Here is a 13,062-nt window from a genome sequence, read left to right on the forward strand (position 1 = left end):
TCTTAAAGCGACCTATCCTGTTTTCGATTGTCCCTGCGACGTATAGTGTCCAAATGTATGTGTGTCTTGCCTCACCATGCTCACACGCGGCGCAAAAAGGTTGCCACGGCCCTCAACCACGCATCACGACGCGCCAGCTCTTGACACCTTCGCTCTTGGCCAAAAGGAAGACACTGCCGGCTTGCCAAAAAGGCAAAAAGAAACGTTCAGGGCCGAACCGGAGTCGAACCGGTGACTTCGGGAAGACGGTTTTTGGTCAACTGCAGTCCTACACTCTACCACTGAGTTACCGGCCCGTGAGTTGTTTCGATGAATGATTTGATAATCTGTAATAATATATTATTGAGCGTTGCGGATCGACGTGGATGCGGTGAGGAAACGAAGGAACGAGGTGGAGATCGAGACGAGGCATGTGAGGCAGTAGCGAAGGAGGGGCAGTGGGGCCAGCGCTGAAGGACGGTGATAGGCTGCCACGCTGCGAGCCCCAAACTGTGCGCTAGATACGATCCTGTCTAAGCGTGGTCACTGTGCCTAAGTACGCTGAGCATACAGTTTGAGAGGAAAGTCAAACGCGTTACCCTGGTGAAGAACGCGAATATATGTGTGGGTATCATCCTGCGCATCGCATCGCCATGCCACTCGAAACTATCTAGAACTCCAGCTCCTCTACTTCCATCCCGCACTCTTCACACCTCTTCTTCGTCATCCCCGTTTCCGGGTCAAGCACACTCCTGCCCCATTCATGCTCGTGTCGATCATACCTTCCCTTTATCTTCTGCCCGAATTGCGCATCGCCGTTATCGCCTGCTAACCGCGCCCGCTTGTATGCTTCTACCCTCGTCCTCTTCTTCAGGTCTTCGAGCTTGTTCTTAAACTTCTTTTGCTTCCTTTCCTTGCTCACGACCTGTCGCTTCGCATACTCCTCATCCAACGCCTCTGCTGAACCCCATTTCTGTGGGCTGAAGGCATAGGCTTCGACTTGAAGTCGTAAGAACAGTTGCATGGGGTGGAAGAATTGTTTGTGTGGGTTCGGCCGTTCGAGATGGGGTAGAAGTTCTTCGTCTTTGAGTTCGGGGTCGGTAAGGAGGTAGTCGTCTCGCGCTTCGGTTTTCGTGAGGAGGGAGTATTTGTCTGGGAGTTTCTCCCTGCAGATACTGCATACGCCGATACCGAATATGTCCTGCCACTTCCAGTCGATCTCCAGACTGTTGCATTCTCGACATTTGCCCTTGACGTCGCGCTTGCCGTCGCCGTATTTGCCTTTGAATGTACCGCTTTCGATCTCGGCGTTTTCAGCAGCCTCGAGCAGTGCGGCTTCCTCGTCTTCTTCTTCCTTGCCATTGACGGTGTCCAAGATAGAGATACCTGGCTCATAAGGTCCGGCCCGGTTGGCACGAAGCTTCCGTCTTATGCGCTCCCTCTCCCACTCTACCATTGACACGCCCTCTGGCTTCTGTTCCTCATTCTGTTGGCCCTTGCGCATAGCCTTATTATGCGGGTCGTCTACGGTACTCAGGAAGCCACCCTTCGTGTCCGTCATTTTGCTGAAATCGTAGTCGATGAAGTCTGATCTCGCGTACTTCTTCGCCGGCTGAATATAATCGTTCGAGGGTGGTTGTATGAAGCCATTTTGGTCGCGCTTCTGAGGGGATGCTGCAGCCGCATTACGAAGGGTGGCTGGAGTTTGCGCGGCGGTGATGGACGAGTATGCGCGCTTCGCACCTGCGACCGGCGCTGGTGAAGGTTTTGAAGCTTGTGTCTGTTGTGCAGCCGCCTTTGCCCTCAGACGAGCCTCTTCCATGCGCCTGATTTGCTCTGGAGTGGGCGGATTTGGCGGGAGCTTGCCCGCTGAGCGAGTCGCTCGTGGCGGCGTTGATGGTCGTCCGGACATGTTGAGATGATGGGAGGGTTCAGATGTGGTTGTGGTACGCTCGCTCGTACTCGAGTGAATCAGTCAAGAGTGCCTGACAGGAGGGCTAGAGGCGCGCAAGTGGCAAGTGTCATCGGGGTTAGAGCGATGCGGAACCGGGACCCTTGTTCCTGAGCAATGATGTACGCCAAGAGATCTCACGATCTGTACCTTCCGATGCGCGTCTCAAATCACTATCCACATGCTAATGAAGTCTGCAAAATCGTTTCCAATCTTCCATGATGACATATTTGTCACATCCGGAAAAGGGCGGTTTGCCATGCTGCGCCCTTACAAACCCCTATGACTCTTACGTGTGGCTGTGAGCGGCACAATTCACAGCGGCTGGCATGGCGAACCATGGCACTCTTCACAGAGTGGACCTAGCATACAGTGCTGCTTAGTTTAATGACCGAACTTCCGCATAATGCTCTTTCTATCATCTATCGAAACACCATTTACTCTAGAATCATGTTAGACGCGAGCACACGTGCGCACGTGGCGAGCCCTTCGGCGGCCTCGCTAATCCCTGCCGCCGATCCCCAAGAAAATGTCCAAACCTCAGCACCGGAGGACAGCGAGTACAGCAGCGACGAGCCCACCACCGCAGCCGCAAGACGAAGGAAGCGAAAACAGCTTCGCAAAGAAGAGCGCAAGCAAGAGAAGCAAAGACACGACTCCGCCCTCCCTACGCCCACACATTCCGACACCGAGACACCAACAAACCAACCCCGCAACACGCCGAACAAGTCACCAAAGCAAAGTCACAAGCCTGTCACCGAAACCTCCGACTCGACCGTATCCATACCACAATCGCCCTCAATGGCGAAACCCGCCGCGCAAACCGTATACCCCCTCCTCATAGCCTCTATCGGCAACCCTGGCGCAACCTACGCCAACACGCTCCACTCCGCCGGCCACATTGTCACCTCCGCTCTCGCAGAAGCGAAACGATATGGCCCGTTTCAAAAAGGCATGTCAGGCTTGATTTCAAAACCCCCAGCGACACACATGGCGTTTGGTTTGACCGGATACCGGAGAGTAGCGACAGACAAAGACGCAATGGACGACTGGACGTTCTGGCAATCCACGTCGCTGATGAACATAAGCGGGGGTTCAGTAAAGAAGGCGTACAGTGAGTGGTTGCGTGGTGTACGGCAGGCTGCGGGGAGTGCGACGTTAGAAGGGAGGTTAGTGGTTGTACATGACGAGCTTGAGTCTGCGCTGGGGAAAGTTACAATTCGAGATGGTGCCGCGAGCGCGAAAGGGCATAATGGTATCAAGAGCTGTCAGGGAAGTCTGGGAGGCGTTAAGTGGTGGAGAGTAGGCGTTGGAATAGGGAGACCTGAGAGTAGGGATCCGAATGTGGTGAGCAAGTATGTGTTGGGCAAGATGACCTCGTATCAGCGGGCGCAGTTGGAGAAGACTACCATACCAGTGTATAAGGCGTTGGAGGATATTGCCTCGGGGAACAAGTAAGAATTTCGTGTAGTGTGATGAAGAATTTTTGAAGGCGTTTGGGACGATACCCTATGGGACACAGTAGAGCGCTCTGCATGAGAAGTAACAATACAATGTATGAATATTCAACTGAATGCTGTAAACGATGAAGCATATAAAGGTATCGTGCGATAAACCAGAATCCAATGCTCAGGACAACACCATACTCCGAAAACATATGTTTGAACCTATTGATCAACCAGACGAAACCGCAAAACAATCCTATGCAAAACGCCAGTGAACGATCAAGAACCAACAATCGTAGTACCGTTCTTCCTCAGCCTCTTCCTCTCTTCGAGTCTTCTTCTTGCTTGCTCTTTGCGGTCAACAGGTAACATCTGGCTTCGGTCATGCTTCACTTGCGCAGAACCTTCTGTATGGTGTGCTGTGATTTTCGAGAGGTCAAACTTGTTGTCGGTAGGAGTATGATGAGATGACGCGTTAGCTTTGGATTCGTCTGGCTTTTGCCTTTGATCTTTCTTCGATAGGACAGAGGTTGCCTCGAGCTCTGAGACGTGTGTCGCCTTCTCGGTAGCACGTTCTCTGCGTCGTGTAGGTTCAGGCTTATGCTCGGGAACCGTAACCTTCTCGTCTGACTTGGTTGTCTCTGTCGACTTTACGTGCGATACGGATTTCGATACTCGATGTTGCTTTGGTGGTGGGTTCCACTCAGGCCGTGAGTATGGCTGACCAGTAGAGACCGGAAGAGCCATTTTGTCCATTTGCGCTATCGAACTGTTGTTAATCTCCATCCAGGGATCAAGACCTGGAGATGGTACAGGCAACGGGCTGGACGGCGGGATCGCGGCGGGCGATTTTGGCGCATGATTCTCGTCAGTTGCGACTGGTCTGCGAATCTTCAGTGGCGATCGCTGCGGTTGCTCGTGCTGAGGCTGTGCAAGCGCCTTTTCCAGAGTGATCTCAAAGGGGCGTGCCGGTGCACGAGGCGATCGGCCTAAGATGATAGAGGCTTCACCCTCTGCTGTTCCAAGTCTAGACGGGAGCACTGGTCGGTTCAAAGTGTCAGGGATTGTGCCACGGCGGTGACGGCGGGGCTTGGGCGACGAGTTCTCCTTGGTAGACGAAGCCATGCTGTTATTGGGAGCGAATGACACTTCAGGATCCATATCTAAGCCACGCGTTGGCGATAGTGGGTTATCCTTGTTCGCATCTTCGTATATCTCGAATGGAGCTTTGTTTTGTTGAAGCTCAGAGGAGGGTACCGAGCCTGATGCTTCCAAGACTGTGATTCGGGCTTTCAGCGCTGCGATCTCGATACTTGACGACATGCTCTCGGCCATCGCTTGACGTAGCCTTTCCTGGAGATCCTTGTTCTGTTGTTCCAGGTCTCGCTCCCGTTGCCTGTATCGCTTGCGTTCCTGCTCGAGCTTGGTAGATAGTTCTGTAGCTTCGCCATCCTTCTTCATAGCGAACTTCTTCGCCAGCTGCTGCTTGGCAATCACCTTCTTCATCTCCTTCTCGCTCTTGTCCGCGTAACTCTCGTATTGCTCCTTCCAGTATTTCCCAGACTCCGAACGTGGGGCACCCAAATCTATTGTGATGTCGCTGTCGTCTCTCGCCTTCGGTTTCTGCCCCGACTTCGGCTGTGTGGTTGTCCGCGCGTCGAGGAGGGCTTCGGTGAGGCGGGTGCGCGGTCGTTTGTCACTTTCCGGGTCAAGCTTCAGTTGTGTGCCAGGTGTCCAAGGGCTCGGGAACTTTCCGGGGCAGTCACTGGGTATGCCGGTCTTGCCAATATTGCCGCGCTTGCCTTCATTGTCTACCACGTGCGACCCGAACGACACCTGCTTCCTTCCCTTGCTTGCGGTACCTGGCGTCATGAGAATGCCGCCCGGCTGTTTCGATGGAGAGATGGGCGGCCCACTCTCTTTCGGCGCGGGGAGATTAAATGCTTTTGCGTTTGCTGCATCTATCCTCGCCTTCCTCTCGCTCTTCTTGGAGGCATCTTTCGCTTCTTCGGGTGCAGGCGTTCCAAATAGGGCGTGCTTGAAAGCTTTGACGGCGAACTGATGAGCGGGCGTCTCGGGAGGTTCGATGAAGGTGGACTCGTAGTCATTTTCTAAGACTATTAGTACGTGTCTCGACGCGTAGCTCAGTGCGACAAACCAGGCTGGAGATCTTCTATCACGTTCGTGATGCGCGGACCGGTAATCCACGAGAACATGGCGAAGCGTGGGTCGTCGTCGTGGGGCGAGAGGAGAGAACTAAGAGGGTTGGTGGGAGGATGGGGGTCGCATGCGCCGTGTGGATATTTCCGTGTGTTTGTTTGGCGGATTGTTTACTCGCAGAAAACGAGGGCTGAAGGTGGACTGGACGCTTTCGTGCACCTCGAATAGTTCCAGATGAGTCGCAAACACCTCCAGGATAGCATGCGACAAGCTGCTAGCACATCGTCAGGGTAAGAGAAGGTGCGGTGCTGTTTGTTGTGCCTGCTCGTCGATCTCCAGACATGAGGAAGTCGCGTCCGGCGGCTCTGCTGGCGCCTGCAGGGATGGCGCGGAAAGGAAGGGTAGCGGGGCGTCGCCAACATATCGCCCCCACCGACCGCTACTCGACGTGCGCTGGCCACGAAGTCTCTACATATCGCCATTCTCATCACTTTTCATTCACTACAAATTTTTAAGATCGAGATGACTGCAGTGTGAAGGGCAGCGGCTACGGCTGCTAGTCTCTCCGTCAATACCCATACTATATGACGGCCTATTCAATCAACCACCAGTAGCCCACTATGGCACCGCTAAGAACACCAAAGAACAAGAAACAAACGCACAATGCATCCACGCCGGGAGACGATGACATGGGCCCAACAAGTCCGCTTGGGGAACCGCGACCTTCGCTGGTCTCACACACCTCGGAAACCTACGAGAAGGCACAAGAAGATGAACGCGAAGTCTTGAAGGCTGTGTTCATGGACGACTATGAAGAATCAGAGGCCAAAGGAGCGTGGAGCGTAAGTACAGAAACCTCACCGTTGGAGTCGCCGTTCAGGTTCTACGCCCACACGGCCTAGAGACCTGCGACAACGTACCCTTTAAGATGTGTTCAAGTTTTGCATCAAATTGTGCAGAATCAAAGTATTCATCACTGGACCTCCGCTAACTATATGGCAGAAAACTACAGATCGCGTATTGCGCGTCAAGTTGACGTCTTTCTCTAACGAAAAGATCTCCATCACGCTTTGTGCGAAGCTTACCGCTACTTACCCCAAGACCCTGCCCGAACTTTCCCTGGAGGACTGTGGCAGCCTTAGGAAAAGCACGTGGGACAGGCTCTACGGCCTGCTCAAGTCTCGACCTCGTGAACTGCTAGGCGAGGTGATGATTTACGATATTGCGACGGCTATTCAAGAGATACTAGAGGACGAGATCGCTGTCCGCGAGACGGACGGTACCTACGAGAATCTGGATGCCGAGCGTGCAGTACAAGAAGCCGCTGCTGTCGAACATCTAAAGCAACAGGAAGAAGAGTTACAGAAGAAGCGTGACGAAGAGAAGGCTGAGGAGGAGCGTCTTTTGCAGCAGATGGTAGGTGACGAAATGCGCCGAAAAGACCTGTTGGCAAAGCGCAAGAAGCACCGTGTATCCGCCAATACTCCGCCTTCGTACTTTCCCAGCGCCGAGAGTAACAACTACATTTCATTCGACAGGACGATCGTTATCCAGCACGAAGACACGACCATCCAATGCAGTGGCGTTGAGAATCCGCTTCCTTTGCGCTCTGGCCCTTTGACCGAACAGCTATTGGTAAAACCGGCCGGAAGCACAGCAATGCTTACATTAGTACTAAAACGTGCTCGGGTGGGAGGCGGAAACGCTGCTGCTGGCCCACAGCTCAAAAAGGCCGTTATGGAGTTCGAAGACGAGATGGAAGAGATCAAGCGACTGCGACAAGGAGCCATCATGGCGGTGCTGGAGTTCAAAGTAGAGCATCTACCCGATTCCGGATGGGAAATTAGCATCCTCATGGATCACGCCGACAAAGGATCTTTAGGCGAGCGGCTTGCCGACGATGGACCCCTACCAGTCGCAAGAGTTCGTTCCTGGACCATCGAGCTTCTAGAAGCACTGGACTTCTACCACCGCAACGGTATAGTCCATAAGCGCATTCACCCTCACAACATCCTGTTCAAGAGATCGCCCGGTGGTGGAATCACAGTATTGCTAGCCGACGCCAGCTTTCAAGGCTCTCTTTATCATCTGCGAAGCTTGTGTTGGGACGAACAGCCGATGAAAATTGTAAGATCGTTCTACTGGATAGCGCCTGAGCTGTCTCAGGATGCGCGTCACACCCGCAAGACCGATGTATGGGATCTCGGCGTCACGTTCCTTCAAATGCTCTTCGGCCTCGATGTGCCTGAAAAGTACAATTCGCCGAAAGAACTGTCCGATATTCTTGGCTGCTCCGAACCGTTACAGGAAGTTCTGCGCAAGTTCTTCAAGCCCGACCCCAAGAAACGACCCTCAGCCTTTGACCTCATCCCATGTGAGTTCTTGCGCGACGATGTAGATGTATACGAGCGACCCTCCACACCCGTACGTTCGAGGAACTCTTCAACTTCATTGGGTCGGTATAGGCTGCGACGAGAGTCTTCCTCTGGTGTTGTTCCGTCATACTCACGATACGCGAATGACTGGGCCGAACAAGGTCGCTTGGGCAAGGGCGGGTACGGCGAAGTCGTAAAGGCCCGCAACAAAGTCGACGGTCGTCTTTATGCTATCAAGAAGATCAAGCAGAAGTCTGCTGCAGCGTTAAGCGAAGTTCTTTCGGAAGTCATGCTACTTTCGCGGCTCAACCACAGCTGTGTGGTACGGTATTACACTGCCTGGCCAGAGGCCGAAGCAGATGATTACTATGACTCGGCAACATCAGATGGCGACGAGTCTGACTGGGAATCGGACGTTTCTCCAGGCACGACTACGACTGATGGTGGCGGTCCCGGAAGAAGCACTGGTGGTTTAGACTTCATTAGCTCCAGTGGATATCCCAAGATCGAATTTGGGTCTGACGCAGAATCGGAAGATGACGTCGGTGCAGTAATCTTTGGCTCCGACTCAGGTAAGCAACCAATGGCATGGAGCGTCATGTAAACAACAAGCTGACTGAAGGCAGAAGATGAGGCAAGCATAGGGCCACTCTCGCCAGTCAAGAAACGCGCCATGTCCGACTCAACACCTGCAAAGCCCTCGAGGTCAATCTTGTACATTCAAATGGAGTTTTGCGAGAAGCAGACACTCCGAGATTTGATACGTACCGGACTTTATGACGATCCAGACGAGTACTGGAGATTGTTCCGGCAAATTCTCGAAGGACTCGCTCACATCCATGGCCACGGTATTATCCATCGTGACCTCAAACCTGACAACGTCTTCATCGATATGGCCAAGGTGCCTAAGATCGGCGATTTTGGATTAGCCACCAGTGGCCAATATCAGAGGCCTGATACAAAGTCCTCCAATGGTACACAGGATGGTGGCGACATGACGCGGAGTGTCGGTACTGCGCTTTATGTTGCTCCTGAGCTCAGCTCGACCGTTATTGGCGACTACAACAACAAGGTGGATATGTACTCCATGGGCATCATCTTCTTCGAGATGTGCTTTCCCCTGAGAACTGCCATGGAGCGCGACAAAGTCATCCGATCGTTACGCGAGCGGAAACACGATCTTCCGCAAGAGTTCGAGACGCCGGAAAAGTCGTTGCAGGGTACCATCATCAAGTCTCTCATCAGCCATCGCCCTTCAGAGAGGCCCGGATGTACGGAGCTTTTGAGAAGTGGCAAGGTACCCGCTCAGATGGAGGACGAGGCCGTCAAAGAAGCGCTCAAGGCCCTATCCGATCGGAACTCGCCTCACTATGCAAAGATGATGGCCGCTCTTTTCTCACAAAAGCCCGATACCCAAGCAAAGGACCATGCTTGGGATCTGAGCGCGACCACTCAGAAGATCAAGGCTAATGATGTGCTTCTGCAGAATCTAGTGAGGGACAGATTAGCCATGGTCTTTCGGAGCCACGGCGCTGTTGAGATACAACGTCAAGTTCTACTACCCTGGTCCGACCATTATGCGGACACGAAGGTCGTCAAGCTTTTTGATCCTTCTGGAACCCTAGTCCAGCTACCTTACGATCTGACATTGCCGTACGCACGTAGCATCGGTCGAGGTGGAGCGTTCCTAGAGAAGACTTTTACGATCGGTCATGTCTACCGTGACGACTACACCGGAAGTGCTCCACGTAGTAACGGCGAGGCAGACTTCGATATATTGTCCTACGATACGCTTGACCTTACTTTGAAGGAGGCAGAGGTTCTCAAGGTCGTCGATGAAATCATTGATGAGTTCCCTTCATTTCGATCAACGCAGATGTGTTTCCACTTGAATCACGCCGATCTGTTAGACATGATCATGGAATTCTGCAGAATCAGTGTCCCAAAGCGCGCGGCAGTCAAAGCAGTCCTTAGTAAGCTGAACATCGGAAAGAACAACTGGCAGTTGATACGCAACGAATTACGGTCCTCCGACATTGGCATTCCATCAACATCGTTAGATGATTTGGCACGCTTCGATTGGCGCGACACCCCAGAAAAGGCTTTTGCGAAGCTGCGGCGACTATTTGAAGGCACCAAGTACCTTGATCGGACTCACGTCGTCTTTGCACACCTAACCTCTGTCATCAATTACATGAAGTTGTGGGGCGTGAAGCGCAAGGTCTACATCAGTGTACTGAGCAGCTTCAATGAGAAGTTCTATTCTGGTGGTATTCTGTTCCAATGTCTGTTCGACACAAAGCAGAGGGAGGTGCTTGCTGCAGGTGGCCGGTACGATAAGCTGATCGAAGAATACCGTCCGAGAGGCTCGAGCCACGCACATCCAGCGGCTGCCTACCACGCTGTTGGTGTGAACCTGGGGTGGGACAGACTCGTCAACTCCATGAGCCGATACATCAAGAAGCCCGAGAAGTCGACGTTCTTGCGAAAGCACGCTGAAGAAGACACGCCATCAATCTCCTGGATGCCACGACGCTGCGACTGTCTAGTCGCTAGTTTCGATCCAAACGTTCTCCGCTCTACCGGCATCAAGATGGTAGCAGACCTCATCGCTCATGGCTATACCGCCGAACTCGCCGTCGATGCGCACTCCATCGAAGACATTTTACGTCATTATCGCGAAGACAGACATAGCTGGGTTATCGTCATCAAACACGGCGTCGCCCCTGACAAGCCGGAGCTCAAGGTCAAATCCATCGCAAAGAAAGAAGACACAGATTTGCGCAGTACCGATCTTCTGAACTACCTGCGCAACGAACTCCGAGACCGCGAAGAACGCGAAGGAAGCGCAGCCCGTCTAATCAAAGCTCCACAACCAACTTCAAGCAACACTGCCAATGCGTCAAAAGCAAACGTCGACGTCCTTATCGCCCAGCACCGATCCAAGAAGAGCAACAAATGGTCTATCGTTGAGGCCGCGCAGTCAAGGTCGACAGATTTACTTTCCGCGTTCCAATCCGCGCCCATCGCTGCTATCGAGTCAAAGGAAGAGGTCATGAACTTGCTCAAGGAGACGCGTCTCAGCGACCCGGACTCGTGGCGTTACTTCATACAAAAGATGCCGCTTGCTGAGAGGAAATATCTGCAAGAGCTGCACGACTTACTGCTGGGTTATAGAGCGAAGTGGGTAGAGAACAAGGGCGAAGGTGGAACAAATGGAGAAGGAGCTGTAGGCAAGGCTTTCGTGTACAATTTCAGGACTGGAGGGTGCTTGCTGTATGATTTGGAGAGTTGAGACATGAGCACTAAGAAGCTAGCGTCTTTCAGCATTTATTACTCAAGACGTACCCCTATGGTATACGTAGTAGCTGAAGTCAAGATCAGAAACTCGACATTGGCTCTAGCAGTGAAGGAAGCTTTCATCAGCACGACGACTAACCGGTCTTCTCTATGTGCCCACGCAGTAGCTGGATCGCGGCGTCACGTTGCGTTATCGCCACACTCGCCCTTTTCGCAGCATCCTTCCACCAGCCCGCCTCACGTTGCCGCTCACCCGCCACCGTCTCCCACGAGATCGCCTCAGTTCTCCGTTGCTCCTCCATCCCGCCAGGCTCTATGAAGAATTTCAGAGTCGTCCAAACTGCCTCTGCCTCATCAATATCCTGAGAAGCACTGAACAGGTCAAGGGCGTCAGCATCATGAGTGCTCGCCAACCATGTCTTGATATAAGCGCACATCTTGGAAACCGCGGCAACGTAGTTGAGGTACCTGTAGAGATGATCGACGTTGCCATCGGCCTTCTCCAAAGCCTCCGCAACACGATTCCATGATCCGGCAGCTGCCCGCAGACTGACAACCTCCTTTGTGAGCTCCTGGTTATCTGCCTGCGTCGTCTCAGGCTGTGCTGCCGTATCTTCCGCTTCATCCCTGAGCTTGCCATGCGCTGCCTCTGGTCCTCCTGGGCCGCCCTTCCCACGGTCACTCTCCTCCAGGTGCTCGGACCTGTCGGCCGAGTTCCCATGATGTTGCTTCAGCTGCTCAAGCTCTGAAACAACCCCCCCGTTTCCGTCTTTACCATGGTACTTTTCCGATAGGGCGTTGTACCTGCCGGTCAAGTCCGCATAGTTTTGCTTCAGCTGCTCAAGCTCTGAAACAAGCCCTTCTTTGCCGTCTTCCCCGTCATGCATTTCTTTCAGCTCGTTGAGGTTCTTCTCGAGAACATCGTACTTGCACAACAGCCCCCCTTTCCCATCCTCTCCTTCATGCTCGGCTTTGAGGCTCTTGAACCTTAAAGCCAACTCGTCATATCTCTGCTCCATGGTTTCCCCTGGCTGCAGTCCATACTTCTCCCTCTCTCCCTTTAGCTCTGCTGCCGGCTCATTCCACACCCGCAGTTGGGCGCCTTCCATCTTGGCGCGAGGGGGTGTGGTGTGCTGCTGCCGCCCATCATCACCGAATGGGGTCGTCATTTCGGGGTTGAATTCGGCCCTCATGATCGAGCTGAAGTCTTGCCGGCGTGCTCCAGGCGGCGGGATCGGCGTCGCAACTTCTCCATCATCTGCTCTCTCCCCATCCTCATCCGCACCTGCATCTGCCACCGAATCCCTACATATTGTTAGCAAGAAACAGGAAGGAGCGAAAGTACTCACGCATCCTCATCATCGTCCATCTGTCTTGTCTGCCTTGTTGCTCCACGCAACCTATCCGTAAAGGCATTCGGATTCGCCATGGTGTAGTTGAGATGGTGAGGTGTGCTGGGATGAAGCTTACCTAGGTAGTCGCACCCGCCGTATGGAAGGCGCTACGCCCGATTCGCTCCACGACGTGACGTGACCACCAACATCACACCATGGGTCAACGAATCGCACAACCAGCCAAGGGTTAACCACTAAGGAAGAGTAACTTCGGATCTTCACGTTTTTGGTACCTGTCTTGATCGGATCAAGATCGTTAGGATGAAATTCCGAAGAAAGTTGGAGGCTATAAGCCATGGTATGTGTGTACAACCAAGCAAAGCGAGCGCCGTTTGTGTAACTTTCAAGGCGCCATTGCGATGAAGATTCGGATAGGTAATCACGGAAATCTTTCAGATGCGGTGCGTTGAACAAGGGATCCTGACGGGCATCTTCGAGGTACTTTCAACAATAAGATA

The 13,062-nt window shown here is 53.0% G+C and overlaps 5 protein-coding genes and 1 non-coding gene across 6 annotated transcripts; 2 read left to right on the plus strand and 4 right to left on the minus strand.

The window, feature by feature from the left end:
• Window positions 1–208: 208 nt before the first annotated feature.
• Window positions 209–296, minus strand: J4E86_011365. Its single transcript has one exon. It is a non-coding gene; the product is annotated as a tRNA-Cys (tRNA).
• A 353-nt stretch (window positions 297–649) lies between these two features.
• On the minus strand, window positions 650–1,891 carry J4E86_011366 (uncharacterized protein; the record flags this gene model as incomplete). Its single annotated transcript, XM_051451857.1, has 1 exon — window positions 650–1,891. One exon carries the CDS (start codon window positions 1,889–1,891, stop codon window positions 650–652), a length of 1,242 nt encoding a protein of 413 aa, XP_051296988.1.
• A 489-nt stretch (window positions 1,892–2,380) lies between these two features.
• On the plus strand, window positions 2,381–3,388 carry J4E86_011367 (uncharacterized protein; the record flags this gene model as incomplete). Its single annotated transcript, XM_051451858.1, has 1 exon — window positions 2,381–3,388. One exon carries the CDS (start codon window positions 2,381–2,383, stop codon window positions 3,386–3,388), a length of 1,008 nt encoding a protein of 335 aa, XP_051296989.1.
• Window positions 3,389–3,654: 266 nt separating this feature from the next.
• J4E86_011368 (uncharacterized protein) lies at window positions 3,655–5,591 on the minus strand (the record flags this gene model as incomplete). Its single annotated transcript, XM_051451859.1, has 2 exons — window positions 3,655–5,486; window positions 5,534–5,591. 2 exons carry the CDS (start codon window positions 5,589–5,591, stop codon window positions 3,655–3,657), a joined length of 1,890 nt encoding a protein of 629 aa, XP_051296990.1.
• Window positions 5,592–6,155: 564 nt separating this feature from the next.
• J4E86_011369 (uncharacterized protein) lies at window positions 6,156–11,205 on the plus strand (the record flags this gene model as incomplete). The annotated part of the gene is made up of 3 exons (XM_051451860.1): window positions 6,156–6,377; window positions 6,538–8,482; window positions 8,537–11,205. 3 exons carry the CDS (start codon window positions 6,156–6,158, stop codon window positions 11,203–11,205), a joined length of 4,836 nt encoding a protein of 1,611 aa, XP_051296991.1.
• Window positions 11,206–11,344: 139 nt separating this feature from the next.
• J4E86_011370 (uncharacterized protein) lies at window positions 11,345–12,639 on the minus strand (the record flags this gene model as incomplete). Its single annotated transcript, XM_051451861.1, has 2 exons — window positions 11,345–12,515; window positions 12,560–12,639. The coding sequence occupies 2 exons, from the start codon at window positions 12,637–12,639 to the stop codon at window positions 11,345–11,347; spliced, it is 1,251 nt and encodes a 416-aa protein (XP_051296992.1).
• Window positions 12,640–13,062: the final 423 nt, after the last annotated feature.

Source organism: Alternaria arbusti (genome assembly GCF_024043155.1).
Source record: "Alternaria arbusti strain BMP 1465 chromosome Unknown scaffold_33, whole genome shotgun sequence".
NCBI classification, from domain to species: Eukaryota; Fungi; Ascomycota; class Dothideomycetes; order Pleosporales; family Pleosporaceae; genus Alternaria; species Alternaria arbusti.